Source organism: Artemia franciscana, chromosome 11 (assembly GCF_032884065.1).
Source record: "Artemia franciscana chromosome 11, ASM3288406v1, whole genome shotgun sequence".
Lineage (NCBI taxonomy): Eukaryota > Metazoa > Arthropoda > Branchiopoda > Anostraca > Artemiidae > Artemia > Artemia franciscana.
This window is the reverse complement of record NC_088873.1, coordinates 25,366,301-25,389,944: the sequence shown is the minus strand read 5'-3', so window position 1 is coordinate 25,389,944 and position 23,644 is coordinate 25,366,301. Positions and strand designations below refer to the sequence as shown.

Genomic DNA, 23,644 nt, shown 5'->3' with positions numbered 1-23,644 from the left:
AGAATACACTGGCCTATAGGGTTTCGCCACTTTAAATTCTCTACCCCGCCTAGTGTTGTGGCTACCACAGAATATCCATGGCATCCCCGTGTCAGGTATCACCCCCAAAATACATGCCTATGAAAAAAAAAAAAACAGCAAATGTAAAACAACCAAGTAACACCAAAACAAGCTTATCCTGTTAATATATCCCTCTTTTTAGCAACAATAGGTAAACTAAATATGATAAAATTTACCAAATCACAAATATTAACTCATTGCAAAAAAAAAAAAAATTAATGAACTAAACAATTATAGAATTCATCTTTACCATGTGGCTATTTTTTAAAAAATCCGCTCTATTAGAAACACAATTCAAAATAAATGGCGCTGCATCATCATTTGTCGAACCTCCGAAATTAGTTGAAAATTTCTTTAAGTATTTCCAGATAATTCTTTTGATATTTATTTAAAAGTTCGTTATAATGAAAACTAAATTTTTTAAATTGCCAAGTTAATTTATTTGCAGAAAAACTTCTTGATATCAATTTTTGGCTTAAGATTTTACGTCTATTTTTAAAATCAATATAATTACTACAAATCCTTGCATAACGAAGTAACTGTGAGAAAAACGCAGAATATGTGATATTTGAGTGTATATTACTTTCAGGGAATGGGAAACTAATCACTTCAAAATCAAAATCATCCGTTTTATTATACATTTTAAAACTTAATTTATTATTATCACAAATATTAACATTTAAATCTAAGAAATGATCTTCATGACCAGCGCCATGACTAGATTCAAGAGCAAGCTCTGATGGATATATATTTTTAGAAATATCAATGAAATCCTTACAATTTAAGACCAAAATATCATCCAAATATCTTTTATTATTTGACAAAACATGTTTTAAATTATTTGGATTATTCTTATCCATCATATATTTATATTCTAGTTGACTTAAAAACAATATATTCTAGTTGACGTATATATATATATATATATATATATATATTACTTATCTGTGGCTGAATAAGAAGGAATGAAAAATGAGGGCTAAAATGCCCGAAATATAATAATTAAGAGAAGTCATCAAGAATAGTATGCCGCCATTTGTTTTACGCTGGATTTACTATTGTTGTCGTTTACTGTTTTCTTTTGTTAGAATAATGTTTAGTTTTCCTCTTTCTTAAATACTGTCATGATTCATTTTAACTTGGGGCTTCATAAAAAGCCATTAGAAAATCATAATCATGAGATTCATATCATGAGGTATGAATCTTGGAAGGATGATAGTTCTTTTTTTTGTTTTAGAGCTCTAAATTCTAAAGTCTTGAAATCTAAGGCTTTGTGCACTGGAAATTAATGCATTTTTTATGTTTAAAAGAAATGTTTATGCTTGAGAAAACAAATCGAACCGTTTTTATTAAAAAGAAAAAGTTCGACGATTACAATTATTGTCTACGTTTTCTTCTTTCCTAAGGATGATCCTGATCGGAATCGTCTGTGGAAGTATCGAAAACATCTGTCCTCTGTAGGTGTTGGCTGTCTATGCATGTTTTTGTTCGACATGTGTGAAAGAGGTGTTCAGCTTTCAAATCCATTCTATTCAATCTGGTCCAAAGAATCCGAGGCCAAAATAGCTGTAAGTGTTTTCCTGTTTACAAGTATAAACAAACTTTTAGAGCCACTCGGTTCTGATCATATATATATAATTTTTTTGACAAAAGAAGCATCTGGTTTTGTAATGCTTGCATTCTCTGAGTATTTTGTTGGAAACAACTTTAATTTGTGCATACTGCACGCGAAAGAGACAAGGGAAAATGTAATCTTTTATGTTTTTGTGGTTGGTTTAATATAATGAGATTTCTGTCATTTCATTAAGTAGCTGAAATATAATTGTAGCCTACTTGAAATATTGTTAGTATATTTGAGGATATTAGGAAGAAGAAATTTATCTTCCCGAAAAGCGGTTCGTTGCCCCCAAAGTTTCTTTCCGGTCCTTGGTTATTATTTGGTCTTGCTTCGAATTTATAGCAAGAATTTAGGGAAAGTGCCTTACCTGTTAATTGTTACGTTAATAAACTTCAAGATGAGAGTTATAGAAAAGTGTCCTAACAGTTGGATGTGAATTTGGAGGGTTTAGAATTTGATGATGTAGAAAATGAATTTAATGATTTGTGGAAAATAGTTTTGTGAAGTAGTAGGTAGCTACTTTACGAAAAGGCTTGAAGTTTGTTAGAAAACATATAGGTTTTATAATAGAAGTTATCGCGTTTCGAAAACAATAGGAAAGTATAGGAAGTGAAGAAGGCATTAAAGAAGAAGGCATTAAAAGTGAAGAAGGCGTAAAACGGAGGCATCAGATAAAATTGCTGAGGATCTGGAAGATGTAGTGGGATGGGACGACATTTTGTGAATATACCATTGGCATGTTTAGCATTTGAGAGGAAATTATCAGTCAAGATTTTTCCCAGTTAAAAACAGGAAGGGGTCTCAATGAGTGATAAACAAAATGCTAAGGAGGGATGGATGAACATTTTGTAATTGTGTTAAGATCATGAAAGGGTTGTAGGAAGTGATATAGGGAATTGTGAGATGATTTGGTGAATTAGAAGAGAATTAAAATTTATTTAGTAAGGAGGAGATGAAGATGACGTTAAAAGATTGAAAAATATCAGGGCTGAGGTACTGAAAGTACGGTAAATTAATTTTTGAAATATAGCGCTTTCGAGATTAAAGATAACAATAACGGATATGATTGAATATTATTCTTTACATAAGAAGTACGTAGAGATTTTAGAAAAAAAACAACTTTGGTTAAGCTCCTTTATAATGAAGGTGATGATAATAATATAGTAACTATAAAGTCGGTAGCTTTATTTTGGTAGGAAGTAGAGATAATGCTGTTAAAGTTTTAATGTAAGAATCGACCAAATGTTCATTTTTAGATTAATAGTTGAGAAATGTCGGAGTCATCAGATCTCTTCACTCCTCAGATATATCTATTGTGAACAGGCATTTGATCCAGCTGACAGATAAGCTTTAATGAAGGTCTGATCTTTGTACGGTATACCAGATGTACACTAAACTTGATTTGTGCTATGTACGAGAAAATGTTTCTCGAGTTAAGGTAGAGAATAAAGTCAATATTTTGTTCAGTGTAGAATGAGAAGTCAAGCAGAGTTATATCCTAGCCCTGTATTTATGGTTTCTTTGATGGTCTGTTTTATAAGGAACGCGGCAAAGCGTATAGGAGAATATGATATCAAATGGGAAGGTATAGCTACCTTTTAGGTTTGTTGATGATTCGAATGTCCTAGATAGCTATCACTAAAATCGAGTCTTCGGCATCTAGGTCGGTATTTTTTGGAATTTCAAATCAGGGTAGCAATTTTGTTCTTTTGCTAGTTCCGAATAGAAAAAAAAGAAAAAGAAATTTTCCACAATTTGGAAGTAAGAAAAGATTAAGAAAGGATTTAAAAATGGATCACTAAAAGGATCAAAAAATAATAATGTGTCAGGTGCTAACTGCACGATAAATAAGTTTTTGAACTATGGATTTTAAAGTTAGATATAACTTATTTAAGATTATGATTATTTTTCTCTGAGGGGAAGTACTTGGTAATTTTAAGAAAGCTTCTATTAAATACCTTTGTAAGAAAGATTATAAGAGTGACTATTTTAAACAAAGAGACATTAGGTTGATTCCTATAGCAAGCAAAATACTTAGCATGAGGATACTTATTAGACTAAATGGTAAAATTTAGGTAAGTGTAGGTAGAGTTCAAAGAGAAGAAAAGGACGAGAAACCGTTAACCATATTTTCGCCGTTAGATCTGTTGTCTTGAAATGTCTGAATAATCAAACCGCTTCAGTTCTTGGATTTATAGATTTAGAACAGGCGTTTGATTCAGTATATAGACAAACATTAATGGAGGTTTTCCTCCACCAAATTAACAAGTTGTATTGCATATAAAAGAAAATCGAGACAAAAGTTTTCTTATGTAATCTTAATTTTCCAGTTTGTAGCTTAGTTATAATATGTGACCCCGTATTTTATCTCAAATGACACCCTACCACAGATTTCTCCTCTCCTCCCGCGTGGAGCACTTCTACTGCACTGTTTATTGTAAACGACGTTTTTCTCTTTCTTCTTTTCAAATATACTAATGAGTCAATTAACCTAGTAATCTAAATGTTAAGGTTTATCAAGAAAAACCATTTTATTTAGCACGGTTTAGTTTATTTAGGATTTTATCTTTTCTTTCTTGTATATTTAGAGGGTGTTCCAGCATCACATTTCTTACTTATCCGATTAGTCTTAACTTACCTGGATTTCATCTGCCGTGGCTAAAATCATTTTCCTGACTCTGTTTTTTAAACGTTGACACCTTTCAAACTCAAAAGGGCTAATTTGGACGGAAGTCAATTAAAACCAACGTGGTATCAGTTATCCTTGCTGGCCATCATTTTTTTATGCTTCGGATTACGGTGTATAGGTAATCTTGGCATCTGGGAGTTGGCAGTGCGATCTCTAAGGCCCAAGCATACTGAAACGTACTTTTTGTAATTTCTTACTGAAACGTACTTTTTGTAATTTCTTACTGAAATGTACTTTTTGTAATTTCTTCCTTTTGTAATAGCTTATTGTTTTGTTTTGCAGCTGGCCTTCGTCATTATTGCTGGTGTTTGTGCTGGCCTTTATTTTGTTTTCCTGTGCTATATGGTATTTCGCGTGTTCCGAAACATTGGTGCAAAGCGCAACGCTCTTCCGACTATGTCAATGGCTCGACGACTTTTTTACGAAGGCGTTATGTACAGATTCAAAGTGTTGATGTTGGCAACCATCGTTTGCTCTGGAATGACTATTGCGGGATTTATCCTTGGACAGGTATGATTGTAGCTTATAATATTCAAGGCGACAGCCGTGAGTAATCACTGGCATAGATCGACGAGTTTACCTTTCTCTATTAAAAGAAATTCTAAATGAAAGCTACGCAAACCAAACCTTGGTGAGGTGTGAGTTCTCAAAATTGAAATCTCTTTGATTGTACAATGGAGCAGAGGATATTTTAAAATTAGAAATCACACATTTTTCTTATTCTATAGATGCTGGCTGGTGTACTTCAGAAAAATTCTCAAACAAAGCTATACAAACCAAAATTTGAAGCTGTATGGTCTCTCAAAGTAGAAAGACCTATGGGAACATTTGACATTTGAATATTGTTATGAATTATATAATTTATATATGCATTAACATTGTCAATTATTCAAAAATTAATTCCATACGTATTACGAATATTGCTGTGATGATAATTTATTGAGAAAGCTTATTCTTGGCAGATATAGAACAATCTGGAAACTGAGGATGTTTCAAGGTACGATAACTTGAAATCCCTTTCTTGAAAAAAAATCCTATTATTTTGAACTAAAAATTTTTGTTTTACTAAAAACCTGGACCATTATTTTTATTCTAAAATTATCCAAAGCCTAGCTGCTCCTTTTTTATTTGAACTTCAAATTGTTTTCAACTTTTATAGTGATCGGAAAGGGGAAATCTTGGAGCACAATTAAATGCTGGACCATTGGCTATTTGTTTAGTTTTTCGTAACTATCCTGTAATTACCTTTTCTTGTCAAGTGAGGTCTTCCAAGTACTTTTTTTAGTTGAGGGCCCAGAACAGTATTGACTTGGGGATGTGATGCTAAACGAGTTTTGGTTGTAGCTCAAGAAAATCAAAAAAAAAGTATGATGTTTCTAGAAAAAAAAAGTTTGTTAGTTATTGGGAACATTTGATTTAAGAAAAAAAAGTGTTATGTCCCATTCAATTGTAGTTGCTTTGCTGATCCATGGATGTTTTAATGCACAAATGAAAATTATTAATTTTTATTCATCATTTATTCCTGTTTAACCTATTGTTCCTTACATGCTTTAATTTTAAGTGCAAATTTTATCCAAAAATAAATTGAACAGGGTCTTTTTTCCAATTTTTGTTAAAGTAAATTTAATGTATCGAAGGCCGAATGACCAAGCACTTTATTTGCAAGGGCTCATGACCTGAGCTTCCGTTCGTAGTAAGCAGAGGGAGATGATGTGAAACTATATTGGTGAGGCCAAGGCCAAAGTCATGGGCTATCTGAGGAGGCTACATGTTCTAAAAGGAACAACTCAGTGTTTGTTCTAATAATTTATTTCTATTAGAGGAGTATCCAATAGCTGTGACCTTTTGTGCTGTTCCCAAAGAAGAAGAACATAAAAATGTTCTTGTGTCCTTACGACATGGATTGGAAGATATGATCACATTTTCAGAATCAATAACTTGTTGAGCAGTGTTATGCAATGGTTTGCATTTGTCAAATAGTCCGTTTCTCTTTACTTTAGGTATCAGAAGGCAAATGGAAATGGGACGAAAATATAGAACTGGAATATACATCGGCCTTCTTTACTGGCGTCTACGGAATGTGCAATGTTTACATTATTGCGCTTCTTTGTTTATATGCGCCATCACACAAGAGGTGGCCCTCTGAATCTGGTATGTAGACTTTCATGTACATAAATGTAGCATAAATATGTGTAAGATTTTTTCCTAGTAAATTGTATTGCTAGTGAGATCAAAATTTTCCTCGGGAAGTGCAAATTTTTAATTCAAAATTCCATCAATTGGCCCAATGTCAATTAAGCACTTGTATATGCAGATATAGCTATTTTTAAAGTATAAATGCGTAACCGTAAATTTAAAATCCGAAGAGTGACACATCTGAAATTTTACTAGAGTTCTAGAAGTAAAAATAAAACACTTTTAGAAACAGAAAAGTTCGAAGAATATAACTAAATGCTTTCAATTCTGGCTTCCATCGAATTTCCTCAGTACAGGATAAAATATGTTTTAATTAGTTGGAAAACCCAGAACAATCATTGCCTGTCAGCACAACTTCCTACTCAATGTGACTACTTGTTCAGTTAGGCTTTTCAGAATATTTCGATGCTTATCTAAAAAAAATTAGAAATACCCCTGTTGCATGAACCTGAGTCGGAGTAAAAGTTCCAGAGAGTTTTTTCTTTTCAGTTTCTTTTCAGCTGTTGCAAAAGAAAATCAACTCGGTATATTTTATTTTTGGCTTTTAACACAAAGTTGAAAAAGGAAGCGATCTCAATACTATTATTGAAACTGAACATGAGCAGAAACTAACATGAGTAGGGCTGACAACCCCCATGCCTTCTCAAGACCAAAACATAATTTGCAGTTTACCGAAAAGCTATCTGCACTCTATCCTTGTCAATCGTTTCGGATCAAAATTCACCCTATGATCTTATAAAACCTAATTAGTACTATAAATCTTTTCCTAACTTTCCGGAATGATATTATTGCAGCTACTATTTACTAGAATACTTAAGAAGCCACTCCATTCTGACAGAGTTTTATTTGTAGTCGCTGCGTAACTGCACAGAGACAAATTTCCTTACCCTCAAATGAACCGGAAACAAAAGATGTAGACAAATTCCTTGTATTAGAGTAAAAAAATATCAAAAACGAATGATAGGTATTCCGACTAGGAAAAAGCACAAGCCCCTCGTCAATAAAGATGACCACGGTTTAACATCCGAACAGAATTTTTAGCCTCTAAATTGTCTCAGACTTTCAATCCGAATTCTTTTCTTGAGTACTTACATTAAAATTAAAGCTTTGAACTCCTCGAAGTCTTTATAATGGTGTATCTCTTGGAAAATTTCATAAGTTGCATTATAGCCTTATCGAACCTTAACTAAAATTTATCTATTCAGAAAGCTGCCCTAATTATTTACGCTCTGCGTGATTTATAACTTTAGATTGTAATGATCCCACTTCATATTATAAGTTCAGATACTGAAAGACTGGGTCGCAGCCTGAATATTTCCCTTTTTTTGAAGAAAATAAATCGAACAAACTCAACAACAACTATAACGGGAGCCACTGACACCCAAGGGTATTAAAACGTATCACCGGTACAAAGTCTACCTGACTCTATGACACGTCCCATTCTAATTTCAAATATCTTATAATGTTTAAGCCTCTATCAGACTTTTAATTAGAATTCTTTCTTTGAGTGTTTACGTCAAAATTAAAGCTTTTAACTCGTCAAGACCTTTTTTTATTTTCTTTTTTCTATGGGGGGAAGGGGGAGTAAAAAAAATTACAAACTTATCAAAAGAGTCAGGACATTTTTTTTTGTGTCAACACTTCCCTATTGTTGCCTACCACGTGACTGTTTTACCAGTGGGTTTAAACTTATCATATGCCTGTAAAAAAAAAAGAAGAAAAAAATTAAACTATTTTTCTAGGTACAGATGGTTTCACAGGGGAAGAAATCGAATTTTCGCCATTACCAACAGAACCCAGCGAGTTGTCAACACTGACTGATCTAGTGAGAAAAACAGCTACTGACTAAATATTTCTCTGCCATTTTATTTTTAATTTTCGTGGCACATTTTTAAATACGCAGTACATTTTTTGTGCCCTCTTTTGAATTTTATCCATTTTAATTTATTTATCCGTGTTATCTGTTATATGACTTCCATTAGTTCCTCTACTCTGATTCATATCCTCATCACACAATTGAGTTGGCAGCTATGCTTGTTTTATGAATGTGTCCCTCATCATCATGATCTGATTTAGTTAATTTTGTATGTATTGAAATAAAAGATTTTTTTATACTGACCCATTTTATTTTATAAAAAGTTTTTAGTTAAAGTATTATATTTCATGAGAAATTCATTTATTTATTTAAAAGTTATTTTATTTTATGAAAAGTTTCAATTAAAGTATCATGGAAGGATGCTAAGTTTAAGTGAGAGGTTTAATTTCTTTGCTATTAAAGGTGACTTAGGAATTTTCTCTTTAAGGAGCAGAAGGCTAGTAAAAACGGTGAAGTATTGGGAAAGAGGGGTAAGCATTGGTGGATTCTGGTAAACAGAAGATGTTCGCAGGTTGGGCAGATTAAGACAATTTTGGATTCGTAGGGAATGTCTGATGAATAGAATGGGGTTATGGTAGGGAAGAAAAAGAATAGTCTCAATAGGTATACTCAATTTAACCTGATCAGGAAGTTCAGATCTTGCGTGCCAGATCAAGAAGTTTGACTCTTTTTTGTTTTGTATTCAAGGGTAAAAAAGACATAAGGTGAGATGTATTTTAGAGCTGGGTTGTCTAGGAATGACCTGGAATGGGTTATTTCATGTATGCCTCTCGGGGGAAGAAGAAGATATTTGGGAAGGGCGGTCCTTGAGAGTAGTCCTTACAGTTGTCTCATGTGTGGTAAGTGGGAGGTAAACTTGTTGCATTTCCCTGGGAGGTTTTCTATGGTAGCAAATTGAATTGACGCTCTGTTTGGCAATAAGGGGCCCAGGGTTCGATTCCACTGCGGCATGGTTGGGTGACAAGTTTGCTACCTGTCCCTATAAAAAGACCCAGCTACTAGAACGTCGATTCGACGACATGTATGCTGTCAGTGGCACAAAGGACGTAAAGGCCTGTAAAAAGGACGCATCTACATAATTGTAAATTTTCAGAAGAGCAGAAAAAAAGCCTCACAAACTTGTTAATTTTCTGTCTGATAACCATAAAACAAAAATGGATTGATGTGACTGATCTTACATATCTATCCATTTTTGTTTTACGGTTATCGAAAAAAAACTTGTGAGGTTTTATTTCTATTCTTCTGCAAGTTTAAAATTATGGAGATACATCCTTTTGACTGACGATATGTTTTGTTTGGGATCAGAGAGGTAGGACGTAAAATGTATATTCAGTGCTCGACTTTAACAAAAATGATGTTGGTCCTTTTCGAATCATCACCTAGATTTGACTAAGACCTTTTTATCACGTATATTTGTGTATTAAAATAATTAAACGACAAAATTTACTTTTAAAAAACACAGTTTTTAATGAGTGTAAAGAATGAAACTTAAAAAGAACAGAAATTATTGCTTCGTAGCATATGTAACGTACACCTGCAAAATTATGCTCAAATGAACAGACTCACGATATTTCCCGAAACTTGTAGAATCGTTGTTTTAGGAACGTTGTTTTAGGAGCATGCAAATACTTCAGTAGCCTGCAGAAAATAAAAAAAGCTTGTTTATAAGACCCTCGCCATGATATTGATGACTTTTAGAATTTACTTTAAATTGTCGAAAGAAAAAAAAATCAAACAAAAGACTTAATCTTCGAAAATGAAGTGATTAGACCATACAAAAATGACAGGCTTATTTATAAGGTGTATATAAGACTTATTTATTAGTTTTCTTGATATACGTCGCTATGGAGCAATAATTTTTATTCGTTTGAACTTTCAACTTTGCTCTTTACTTACTGAAAAAACTGTTTTTTACAGTTAATTATTAAGGGCGACTTTTTGGTGGATGTGTTTTTTAAGTCAATTGCCTCCCTGATAATTTGCGCTAAATCTTTGAGAGGGGCAATAGTTGAGGTATTATAAAAAAAAAATGAAGTGATCTGAGATGTCATAGACGTGTTGGACCAAGACAGAGTTAGAACTATCGGGCCTCAGGGTTAACTTATTGGCTTTATTAATTGAAAATTCATATTCTAATAGCTTCTTAATTATTGGTGGGTTTTTCTAGTATAGGGATAGCCGTAAAAAATTTTCGTTTCTTTATGTCTAGGCAAAATTCAAGTATAAGGAATTCAGTTCACTCTTTGCAAAAATTAAAAGATCTTGAAAAAAAACAAAAACTCGGTTTTGGCTAATTCCAATGCTGTCTATGTATACCTTGTGTGATACTAGAAAATGCGAACTTGCTATGACTTTTCCTCATATTTCTAATGCAAAAGTCATTTTTTTAGGACTTTTTTGCTATGGAATTTATCGAGACATCTTCTTTGAACAATTTTTCTTATGAAATACCGTCTTTGGTCTAGGTTTGTGTATGGCCTTATTTCTGTTTGGGACCATGGAGAGACATCGCTTGAGACTTTCTTTACATATTTTCACGTTATAATTTCTAATCTTCAATTTATTTTAGAACTAGAAGATAATCATAAACTGCCGTTTCAAGATGTTTTAATTTCCAAAATGTCTCTCAGTTTTGAGTTTTCAATTCGTAGAAAACCTGCACACTGCGATAGGTATTTGCATTTCGCTTCTAACGAATCTCCTTGGGAAAAAAAGGATTAGTAACATACTTGGTGAATCGGGTTATAAGAGTTATTCTGAACTTTATATATTCCCAGAACTGAATTATCTCAGTTAATTTTATTTTGATACGGATATCCCATTAAATTTCTGAAACCTACTTAACTGTATTAAACTACTAACGTGCGTTAGATATTTCAAAAGCTTTTGACTCGGTTTGTCATAGTCAATTGGGGCATTGTCTTACCCAGCTTGGAGTGGATTCAGCTGTTATATTTGTACTTCGTTTTTGGTATACAAATTCATATGTTCGACTCCAGTCAGGAAATACCTTTTTTTGGTAATATCTCTGTTCGTTCTGGGCTTAGACGGGAGAGGGGGTGTGGTCACCATATACTTTTAATGCTTGTAATATTTTAATGGTTTAGCCCTGTGCTAACAGATATTTATCCGCCGTTTTTTACGGGTACAGCTAACTTATCTGATATTGCACAGGTTACTTAGCCGTTCAAAGTTTAGCCTAGTCAAGTCTATCCATTTTTTTATAAGGTGTTTGAAAAATTGGCCTTATGTTTAACGCTGAAAGGTCTGAATATTTAGTTTTTAAGGCTAAACACAGAATTAGTGATCTGCGTTTTTTTTTTTTTTTTTTTTCAGCTAAGCTAGGTTCCTGAGTTGCGTTGGTCGGGATTAGTGTTTGCTCATCTGTGTCATTTATCCGTTATGGTGCACTTTTATACATTAAGAATAAACTTGAAGCAGGTTGTGCAAAAATTGTCCCAAATCGTGGCCGACATTCTTGTAAGGCCTTGGCTAGACTTTACTCAACATATTGTGACCATTCCATTCTTTTTCTGTCCAGTTTACGCTCATTTTTTAATACTATAGATATGCAGGACGTTAGAGCATTGTATTTCCGTCACTGTAAATACATTTTATATCTGCCTCTCTGGTATAGGAATAGAAAGATTATTCGAACGTTTAGTGTTACTGATATACTGACATCATATATTAGGTTGGATACCAAGTTAAAAGAAGAGGCATGTCTGCAGTTAGGTCCTTTTATCCTCTCGTGTGATTATTTGCTTTGCATTATTGTTTTTTACATTTAATACTGCCCTAGGAAAGTTTCTTGTGTGTGTGTTTTCCTTTTTATTATTTTTCCTCCGCTTTATTACTATGTTAGTGGGGCCAAAAAATGATAATTATAGATAAAAGAATAAAAACACATAAAAAGATTCATTAATATCACAACTTCCAACTGACAGTGCCAGCCCATTGTAGGTAGCGTTGCTTATAGAATCCCCTGTTCTTGTGATTGTTTGTATATTGTCTTTTTGTTTGCGGTTTGCCCTCACCCATTTATAGGATAATTTCTGCTCGCTTTCAATTTTAACGCTACTCTTTACAGTAGTTGAAACGAAATATTTTTTTTTATATTTAGTCTCACGTAAAATCTTACTTGTAATTGATGATACGTTTTATTTTTCTTTTAATTAGGTACTTTGGAACCAGAACGAAAAATTGGTGATCAAAAGGTCATCTTATAGGTCTTGCCGAGGACTTAAGCGTATCAAATACCCGAACAGCTTTGTCAGGTTCTGAGAGCTTCTGCTATAGTACAGCAAGACTCGTATGAAAACAATTTATCTTAAGTTGGTGCTGTAGAGGCTTCATTAAAATCCCCCCCCCCCCGCCAAATTAAGTCTTAAGTACGCTCTTAAGGCTGACTAGGCAATTAAAAAAGTTACTTAATATTATATTTTATTCCTAAGCATTGATTAAGCTTCATTCTTAAATTTGGAAACTATAAAAATTTTGGTTGTACAAAATCTAAAAAGTCGAATTTATCATTACATTCTTTGGGAAAATTAATTTAGATAACAATTACTGATATTTAAGAAGACAGTGGGCGAAGATGCATTTCAGAATTTACTTATCCTCAAGAAAAATTTATCTTAAATGCCGAAGATTTAACAATTCCCCTAAACCTACACTCAGAGATGTCCCTTCTAAATTGGTTCTGAGGACTTTCTCATTCAAAAAAATAAAACATGAAAATTTAAGTTTTTTGAGTTGTAATCTCCCTCCCTCTCAAGGAAAATGCCCTTTATCCATATTTTTGGCAAAGAATGATAGATAAGGCTCATGACAACTGGCAAAGTATATACTAGAATTTTAAATGAAGGCCTCAAGACTGCTCCAAGGCCTTGAAATCTAAAAAAAGTGGTTTTTCACAAGTAAGTTGCTAATACGAAATTGTCGAATATGGTCTTTTCTCTAGTTGTATTTTAATCCACCCTCTTCATTTTTTAGTATTTAGGTGAAATTACAAGCAAGCTGAATACATATCCATAAAATAATCTGAATACATGTAAAATACATGAATATCTGAATACATGTAAAAAAAATAGGATACATGTCCATATGTTCGGTTAGGGGGGGGGTCGATTTTTCCTTGAAATGGTAAGGCGATAGGTTTCATGTTTTAAAAGAGAACAACTATTGAAAATTAATAAGTCCGCGGCCGTTCCTAACTGAAAATATTTTTTTTTTTCAACGGAAAGTGAGGAGCAACATTAAAGTTTAAGACGAATAGAATACATTCTGTACATTAGGGGCTATCCTCAACTCTTGTTATATACATTAGAGTCTTAAAATTTCTTACAAATGCTTCTCATTCAAAATCAGCAGCCCCTGTATTTACGTAGTCTTTCTTATAGAATCAGGACAAAAAGCCATACCTTAGCGTAAAAAGCAAGTGTTGAGGATGGGGCAGGCCCCCACATATAAAGAACAATTTTGGTCTGTTTTAAATTTTAATACTTATTTATACTCCTTACTTTCAGTTAAAAAAAATTGTTTTTCATATTTAATTCCTGACCGTTTTTATTTTTATCATACCAGGAAATCCCTTCCCCTTCACCGTGTAAATTTCTACTGAAAAATCCACCCGGAACTTTCCTCCTCACAGAAAATCTCTCGCATAAAATTCCACCCTCATCCCTTAAAAAATTCCGTATATTTTTCAAACAAATACTATATGCGAACAATATGCAAATTGCGTAAGTTACAGCCCTTTCCCTTGGGACAAAGTAGGGTCATCATATCACCAAAGAAATGTTTATTGGACTTTCAACTACGCTGAATCAAAGGGCCATCTTAAAATTTTGATTGGATGTCTCTGAGGGAAAATGGGCGTGAAAAGGGGACTGGAGAAAATTTGTACACAATCGATTTTATACTGTCCTAAAAAATAATGAATTATTAAGGTATTTAATTCCTCTTGCACAAGACTAACAAATTCCGCTAGGAAGTGCTGATCAAACTTTTTAAAATTTCTGGTCAAAATTAAAATGTAAGGCGGGTCTAAATCAACCAATGAAATTCATTCTTAGCTAAAGACATAACAAGAGAATTTTATATTTTTACCGACGGGAAAACAACCCGACGGGTTAATCTGATCAGAATTCATGATAAAAAGAATTCGTAAAAAAACTTAAGTTACTTTTTTTCATTGTTGTCAGTGGTCTTTAGATAGATAACGGTAAGAGAATTTTTTTCTCTTAAACTTACAATTTCCTCTCGGAAATTTACATATGTTCCAATACTCCCCCCCCTTCCAGTACTCATAGGCAGATTTTTCTTGCCTACTATATGGCCAATGGAAAGTAACAAAAACAGATTCTACTTTTGTTTCTCAAATTTTAGAATAATATTAATTATATTTTCAAGTAAAAAACTACAAATATTATCAACACAACATAATTCACTAATCCATAAAGGCTTTACGTCCTGAAAAGGGGGAAGAATACGAATACTCGTAAAACACAAATAAGAATTAAGTAAAAGATTATAATAATTCAATAAGAGAAAGAGAAGGGAGGATAGGTATTGTTGAAAATGTTCGTTTCCCGATAGCTTTTGATAAGACAAACATCAAAAGGCTGTTAGAATTGGAACCGATGACTATTGGGAGACAAGTTAAAAAGATACAAATTTTCTTCTGAAGTTTATATAAAGTGTATAATATTCCTGCTCCCTCTCATGGAATATTTTTCATGTCTATTAAATAGCAGCGGGAGCAGTAAAGATGTTAAAAGTAGAATAGCTAAGGCTCAGGGTGTTTTTTCACAGTTAAAAAAAAGTTTGGAAGAATAGAAAGATAAGTCTGCAAACCAAGATTAGAATATTGGAAGCTACGGTGATGACAGTGGTCAAATATGGCACTGAAGCATGGGCGCTCCGAAAAGCAGATGAAAATTTACTCAGTTTGGCTTCCATAAAGGGCATTCAACAACGCATGCTTTGCAACACCTTGTTGATTTTGTGAATAATTGGTTTTGAGAGAGGTGATATACCAATGTCTATTTTTATTTATGTCCGTAAAGCGTTTGATACTGTAGATTTTATAGTCTTGATTAAAAGGTTGGAATTGCTAGGTATTCATGGAAATTGTTTAGAATGGCTTAAAAGCTACCTAACAGGGAGATTGCTTAGAGTTATAATTAATAATGTTATGTCTTTAATAATGTTATGTCTTTGGTGTTTTCAGTTAGGTGCGGAGTACCTCAAGGGTCAGTGCTCGGTCTATTATTATATATAATGTATGTTGATTCCATCGTTTTACCTGAAGGAAGCCTGCACTATATCGTTTGCTTATGACACTACTTTGAATTTATTTGGAAGGTCTATAGACGAGTTGGTAAGTAAAGCGAATCGTGTACTGGAGAGACTCGAAGTTTTCATGAGTGTAAGCTTTCTATGTGTTAATGTAAGACATTTTTGATGACTTACAGTAGAGTGGGTTCTCCTGTTGATTTAAATGATCTGGTTACACTTTACGGAAAGCCTGTTCAGCAAGTTGGTAAACTGCATTACCTAGAATTCATAGTGAATTGCCATCTGTCGTGGAGAAATCACAGTGAAGCTATTTCTGCTAAGATTGCCCGTGGTGTAGGCATACTTTGACGTTTTAAACATATCCTGCCACAGACGATTCTTCTTAAACTTTATTATTCATTAATTTACCCGTATATAGCCTATGGTTGCTTTATCTGGAGTATCAATTTTTTACTAATAAGCAAGAGCAATTTCTTCTGAATAAAGCGATTAGGATTATTGGCATATATGTTAAAGAGGTCCATGAAACTAGTGTTTGTTATAGATCCTCGAATCTGTTAAATGTTGGACAAATTCGAGATTTTCAAACCTCTATATTTTTTTTTTCAGTGTATGAATGATCTAGTCCCTGCAGTTTTTAAGAAGTTTTATTGTTTGAATAGCCAAGTGCATGACTATGAAACGAGAAATAATGATGATGTAGCAATTGAGTCAACAGGTACAGTTAGATCAGCACTTACGGTAAGATAAATGGGTCCGCTTATTTGGAATAAGTTGCCAGTGAGTATTAGGACGGCTGAAAACCTTTCTTTTAAGAAAAAAATTAAAAGATCATTGGTTAAAAAGTAATTTTTTTTTTTGGGGGGGGAGAGGACAGGGAAGCGAGCTGTGGAGGGTGGTATAGGGCGATTTTTCTTTTTTTTTTGGGGGGGGTGAAGATTGATCAATTTTTTTGTTGGGAGGGAGGAGGGGTTGAATAATGTGTTGATTGTTTAAATGATGAGATTGATTTGAAGTTTTAGTTGATTATGTTTATGTTGTGATTTATAATGATATATAAATTATTGCTTGTTACTGCCGTGCGTTTAAAAAACTGTAAAGTTTTCTTAGCATGGCAGAATTTTGTAGATGTGTTTTGGTTTTGTATGTGAAGAAAAAATAACAACAAAAAAGTTGCCCTCCAATTTTTTGGTCACTTAAAAGGGCACTATATCTTTTGGTTTACGTTCGAATTAGATCTCTCCCGATCTTCAAGGACCTTTGGTTCGGTATGATCGCCCCTGGGGAAAAAACATTTTTCTTCTGCAAAAACAAAGAAAAGAAAAAATCGAAATTCCACATTTTTGTAGATAGGAAAAGTAGGATTTTCTGATATATTGAATCTGATGGTGTGATTTTCATTAAGATCTTTTTACTTTTTGGGAATATTTTCCCCTTTTCAAAAAACAGGCCAAGTTTCTGAGCTCGTAGCTTTTGATTGGTAACATTAAACTTAATAAATTTTATATATCTGAATCACCATAAAAGTCAATTCTTGATGTATCTATTGTTTTCAAAATTCTGTTTTTTAAAGTATCGATCGCTATTGGGCCAAGTCGCTCCTTACCAATTTGTTACCATGAACTGTTATATTATATTTCTATATTACATCTCTGAGTTCCCATGTCCTTTTGTCCCATGTTTTTTTTTTTTTTTTTTTTTTTTTTTTTTTTTTTTTTTTTTTTTTTTTTTTTTTGTTAAAAGCATTGTTTTGTTTGTGTCCTTTGGATGCGTATAAACATTCAAGCTTTGTAATTAAATCCTTCTAGGATTTATTTAAACATAAATGAGCAAAATATCGGAACATTCTGTACTATTTAGAAAATATTACTACAGAGTACATCTCTGGGGAGGTGCTGTTTGTTAGAGGTACCTGGCCCTTTTCCTCCCAGGATACTCTCTTGAATCCACCTATAATGCAGGAAAATGTAGTTCGTTTGTTTTTTTTTCGCTTTTTAAGAGTGAATTTTATTAAAACATCGAGTTTAAACAAAATACTTCTAAATTTACAGCTGTACACAATGTGAAATTTGAAAAAGGGAATACGACAATGCAAAGGTTACTGAAAAGTGATAGGCTCTAAAGAAGACACCTCAGCAAGTCCTAGTGGTGTCCACCTTATCCCAATGTTATAATATCCATATTCACCCAGACTGACGCACAACTTTGTATCAACTCCTTGCTTCAACTGACCAATGGAAATTGCCTCTTGAATTATACTTGTTAAGTCAACTTGAACAGACCGTGCCTGTAATTCTTTTGGTTCCTCCTCTATCGTATTTAATATTGCTTGGCTTAAAATATCCTGAGATTTTAATGGTATTTTGTTGACGACTTCGGTCGATTTTATAACGGATTGTCCATTAGGGAGTTGAACACATTTAGATGACGTTGTGTTTTGTTGTGCAAGCTGCCCATTTTCTCGAGCATCCTGGGAATAGTAAGCCTCTTCGTTTTTTGTCGAAAGAGGATTCTGTTGCAGAGAAGTATAAGTTAAAGGTTGAGCAATAATACCACCAAAGGTTTGAGAGTTTGCTCTATTTTGTTGCTGAATATTGACAGAGCCTGGAAGCAGAGAAGTTGACGCAGTTGTAGCAATATGAACAGGCTGAACCTGTTTCGTGTGCACTGACTGAGTAACACAATGGTGCTGATCCATTTGATTCACATCGGGTGGTACTTGTGTCTGTAAGATATTGTTAGCTATCAGTCCATTACTCCGAATTGTAATGGCTGACGAAGGCTGTGTAGCTAGGCTCTGGGTCGTAAGCGCTCCACTCTTAATGCCAGCCAGTTGTTTGAGAATAAATTCTGCCTCCCTCCCAACAAATTTTTTATTGACAACTCGACCGTCACTATATTTCACAGGCAAAGTGATTTCAGCAACCGAATTTAGATTGAGTGTAGGTGATTTTAGTTTTTGGAGGAACCTTGGTTCAGGTGGAAGTTCTGGCTTGTACTTCAGCTCTTTATTCAGATAAGCATTGTTACTCACAAATTTCTGACCACCAGATAATTGAGATTGAACTGGGCGGGGTTTTTCTTGTACTGGCACTGCTCTCTTCAAAGGTCCTAGACTCCTTTCAAAGGTTACAGTGCCACTTGGTTCTATTCGGACTCTAACTTCGGTACCAGGAGGAAGAGCCCTTTGAGGTAGTGTATTTGTCTGCAAAGGTGACGTTTGATTGACACATCCGTTAATTTGCTCAATTTTATTCTGACTAGTACTTGCCATCTGGGGCACTTTTGAAAAGTTAGCCAGCGAGACGGCAGTAGCTACTGAATTAGGGGAAGAGGTTGTCATTATTTCTTGCTTCATCTGAATCGCTGGTTTCCTAATTATAGTAGAAGACATCCGCTGCTGATTGTGTTCAGTAGCTTCAACCTCAGAGTGAGAAATACGGTTAATTACTCTTTTTATTACGCTTGGAGACTCTGATTGCCTATTGCCGTAAAAATTAACGCTTCCTGCAAAAGGCGAACTTGACGGCGAGCTGGCAAAATTAGCTGATGAATTAGGAGGTGTGTTATAAACATTATTCAAAAATTTAGAAAACGTATTAGCAGTAGAATGCACTGGGGCAGGACTCAAAGCAGGCAATCTTTTGATAGCACTTGGAAATCTCTTCAACACCTCCTGCGATTCTTTTACAGCGATTTTGGCCTTGTAAACCATTTCTTTAATGTCCTTTGTTTCTAGTAAGGATTCATGGCTTGTAGCTGTTTTTACAACAGAGGGGGGTGTATTTTTGGCAGTGGGTTGTTGTGGATCTGCTGCTTCAATACTTGAGGCTGAAAGTGCTGAGGTATTGTCTACACATTTTTCAACAACTGGATTTTTCTTAGCTGACAAACCACTGTTCCCCTTTCTCTCATATTCAAGATTTTCTATTTTGTCAGGACTTTCGTCCTCAGATTCTTCAGATAAAATGTCCGCAATTTTTTTTATGTCCATTGTACCGGTGGCAATTCGCGTTGAATATCTCATCTGATGAGTGTAAGGTCCTTCCGAATCACTGCTACTACAGCTACGGTTCGAATCAAAATCTTCCCCTTCTTCGTGTCGTCGTTTACGGAGTCGATACGTACCAACCTCGGTCGCTAGAACGAACGAAAAGTAATGTAATAATAGACATGTAAAATTGTGTTGCAGGAATGATTGCACTAACTGTACTCTTTTTTTAAGAAGAAAATCACACTTCAAGTCAACATAAAACGAAAAAACTTATTGATATAGCGATATTAGGGCTGTTTAGACTTATTTTATAGTTATAACAGATCATCAAAAGTTTCTTTTCATACAGCTATTCAGTATTAACTGCTAAGATTAGTGATTTCCGTTAGAGCAAACTGCATATGGGGAAATAATGAAACAGAACTAGTACCGAGAAGGATAGAGAAATTCACGCCGAAGCTATGGAAACCGTTCGTTTCTTGTTGTTTGTTAACTGCAAGTCAAGCTTGATTCATAGCAACTTACGATCCATTTTCAGATTAAGTTCAAAATACAAGTTTTTTCTAGCGAACGTGAGGAGCAACATTAAAATTAGAGAAATTATTCAGTATATGGGGGATTGCCCCTCCTCAATATCCCTCTCTTCACGCTAAAGTTCTTTAGTACTTTTAAAAAAGCTTCCGATTCTAATTAAATAGCCCATGTGTTTCAGGAGTCTTTCTTTAAGAATTTGGACTAAAGGTCTGACTTTAGCGTAAGGAGCAGGGTATTAAGGAGGGGACATCCCCCTTCATATACGGAATAATTTCTGTTCGTTTTAAGTTTTAACGTTGCTCCTTACTTTCAGTAGAAGAAACGTATTTTCTTTATTTAATTTCTATCGTTTTGTCAAATAATCCCATGAAATCCTTCCCCCTGGGAGATTACCCCCGGAAAATTCCATCATCGCTACGAATTCCTTTTAGAAAGTTTCTTGCGGGCGATTCCGCCAGAAAAATTCTCCTTAGCACACTTTCGCTTGAAAAAAGATTCGTTTTATTTCTGATTGTTTTTCAGGTCATGGCAGAATTTCCCCTATATGAAATTTCTTCTCGGATATCCCTCCTCCTAATTTTTTTTCTCGGAAATCCCTCCCCCTTAATGGAAAGTTCTTCCGAAATCTAAAAAGGGGGGTTGTCATAAGTAAGTTGCTAACACGAAATTGATACAAGCGTTAAATGTGTTTTTTTTTCTTTAGTTGTACTTTAATCCACCCGCCTCGTTTTGTTAGTATTTAGGTCAGATTACGAGCAAACTGCTTATTACTAATAATGTGCCCTCCCCATAAAAAAACATAGGATACATGTCCCCTTGTTCGGTTGGTGGGGGGGATGTCCAAGTCGATTTTTCCATGAAATGGTAAGGTGATAGATTTCATGTTTTAAAAGAGAATAACTATTGAAAATTATTAAATCCACGATCATTTCTAACTGATTTTTTTTTCAACGGAAAGCAAGGAGCAACATTAAAGTTTAAGACGAATAGAAGTCATTCTGTACATTAGGGGCTGTCCCATCCTCAACTCTCGCTATATATGTTATAATCTTAAAGTTCCTTACAAATACTTCTCATTCAAAATCAACAGCCCCTGTGTTTGCGCAGTCTTTCTTAAGGAATCAGGACAAAAAGTCATACCTTAGTGTAAAGAGCAAGGGTTGAGGATGGGGCAGCCCCCCTCATATAAAGAATAACTTCTGTTTTTTTAAGTATTAATACTTACTTTTACTCTTTACTTTCAGTCGAAAATAACTTATTTTTCTATTTAATTTCTGACCGTTATTGTATCATACCAGGAAATCCCTTCTCCTCCCCGTGTAAATTTCTATCGAAAAACCTCTCGGAACTTTGCTTCCCACAGAAAATTCTTGGTACAGAATTCCACCTCACTCATTAAAAAAAAAATCCGCAATTTTCCAACAAATATTATATGCGAACAATGGGCAAATTGAGTAACTTACAGCCCTTTCCCCATGGACTATGTAGGGCCAACATATCACCAATGGTATATTTATTGGAATATCAACTACGTTGAATCAAATGCCATCTTAAAATTTTGATCGGATCTTTCTGGGGGAAATGGGCGTGACAGGGGGACTAGTTGCCCTCCAATCTTTTTGGTCACTTAAAAAGGGCACTAGAACTGTGGGTTTATGTTCGGATCAGATCTCTCCCGATCCTCAAGGACCTTTGGTTCTATACGATCACCCCTAGGGAAAAAACATCTTTCTTCTGAAAAAAAACTCCTAGAAAAAGACAAAAATTATTATTTTTCAAGATTTCAGAAACACATCAATCCAAGTTTTGACCATTATCTAATAGTCCATCAAGTCACAAACTGTTTTCAAACAGTTCGTGATAACGAGTTGCAAATAAGGAGCGATGCTGTTCAATAGTAACTGAAACTTTAAGAAACTGAGCCTTGATAACAATTATCAAAAGAATCAAGTTTTTATGCTTACTCAGAATATTGGAGATTCATCAAGTTCCATGTTACCCATAAAAAGTAACGAACCTGAGAGAAGTTGTTCAGTTTTTGAAAACGGGGGGAAACACCCCAAAAACATAAAGAAATCTTAATGACAATCACATCATCAGATTCAGCATAGCAGAGAATCTTCTTATAGAGGTTTCAAGAATCTATATACAAAAATGTGAAACTTTGCAGTTTTTGCGAGAAGTAAGATTACGGATGCGTGTTTGTTTGTTTTTTGCTGGGGTGATCGTATCGAACCAGTTATCCTAGAAGATCGGGAGATGGCTCATTTGATCGGAAATAAAGATTCTAGTGCCCTTTTTAAGGGACCAATAATATTGGAGGGTAGCTAGCCCTCTCCAACGCCCATATTTCTCCAAAGTCTTCTGACCAAAACTTTGAAATATCTGTTTTGTTCAATATAGTCGAAAGATCAAATAGCTATTCCTTTGAGGATGACTTGACCCCCCTAGCCCCAGGAGGAAGAACTACAAGCTATGAGCTTCGTCCATTGTTTACATAAAGCAATGGCTATCTTGAAGTTTAGAGATACTTTTCAGAGGAGGGAGGGATTATCAGGCAGGGGGAGAGAATTATTTGGGAAGATCTTTTCATGGAGGAACTTTTCGTGGGAAAAATTATTATAATTTATGGCAAGCCTACGCGTAAGAGGATAAACAGAAATGAGTCTTTTATTAGTATCCAATAGAAATTTTGTACATCACTAGGCTTGAAATCTTTGTTCGTGAGGACAGGGGTTCCAGTCCTTGCTGGCTATTTAGTTTGGAACAGGGGTCAGTTCCATGACCCTGTAGGCTCAGCCAGAGTCAACCCACCTCTAAATGAGTACCTGGATAAATCTGGGAAAGGTAAACAAAAAGGGTGTTCGCAAGCAGAGGATGGCTGGCCCCCAGCTCAATATTGCACTACCTGGCTGAATCGCCACAAAACCAAAGATCAGCACCACCGGTAGCGACTGTAAAGTCCAGCACCGTAATTTTTTTCTCTTTTTTACTAGTGATAGCTAAAGAATACCCACTCAATAGTTTATTCTTACATCTAATTTATTTAAATCAATCAAACATACACAATAAAACAAGCAGAAAATGGATCGGAAAAATTTGGTACAGTTGAATAAAAGATGTATAGTAAGGAAGCAGCAATAAAGTGATAATATATATATATATATATATATATATATATATATATATATATATATATATATATATATATATATATATATATATATTATAAATTAAAAATAACCCTATAATAAGTATTGCACTTCAAGATGTAGCTTTCTTAACAGAGACTAAAACTTCTTATAACCTATTGAAGTGAAATCACTGCATACACCAAAACTGTTATCAGTAAGATTTGAATCTTCAGCACTTTCT

At 34.3% G+C, this 23,644-nt stretch overlaps 2 protein-coding genes across 4 annotated transcripts in view; one reads left to right on the top strand and one right to left on the bottom strand.

Annotated features, from left to right (window-relative positions):
• The window catches only part of LOC136033019 (protein wntless-like), a 49,692-nt gene extending 41,011 nt beyond the window's left edge, over positions 1 to 8,681 (top strand). The window contains exons 10-13 of the mRNA XM_065713559.1: positions 1,467 to 1,628; positions 4,650 to 4,877; positions 6,368 to 6,518; positions 8,306 to 8,681. Coding sequence (XP_065569631.1) covers positions 1,467 to 1,628; positions 4,650 to 4,877; positions 6,368 to 6,518; positions 8,306 to 8,412 — 648 coding nt within the window. The 3' untranslated portion in view covers positions 8,413 to 8,681. The remainder of the gene's footprint in view (positions 1 to 1,466; positions 1,629 to 4,649; positions 4,878 to 6,367; positions 6,519 to 8,305) is intronic.
• Positions 8,682 to 17,720: 9,039 nt separating this feature from the next.
• LOC136033010 (uncharacterized) overlaps positions 17,721 to 23,644 on the bottom strand; it is a 53,096-nt gene continuing 47,172 nt past the window's right edge. For all 3 annotated transcript variants that reach the window (XM_065713542.1, XM_065713543.1, XM_065713544.1), the window contains exon 8: positions 17,721 to 19,881. In XM_065713542.1, coding sequence (XP_065569614.1) covers positions 17,840 to 19,881 — 2,042 coding nt within the window. In that variant the 3' untranslated portion in view covers positions 17,721 to 17,839. The remainder of the gene's footprint in view (positions 19,882 to 23,644) is intronic.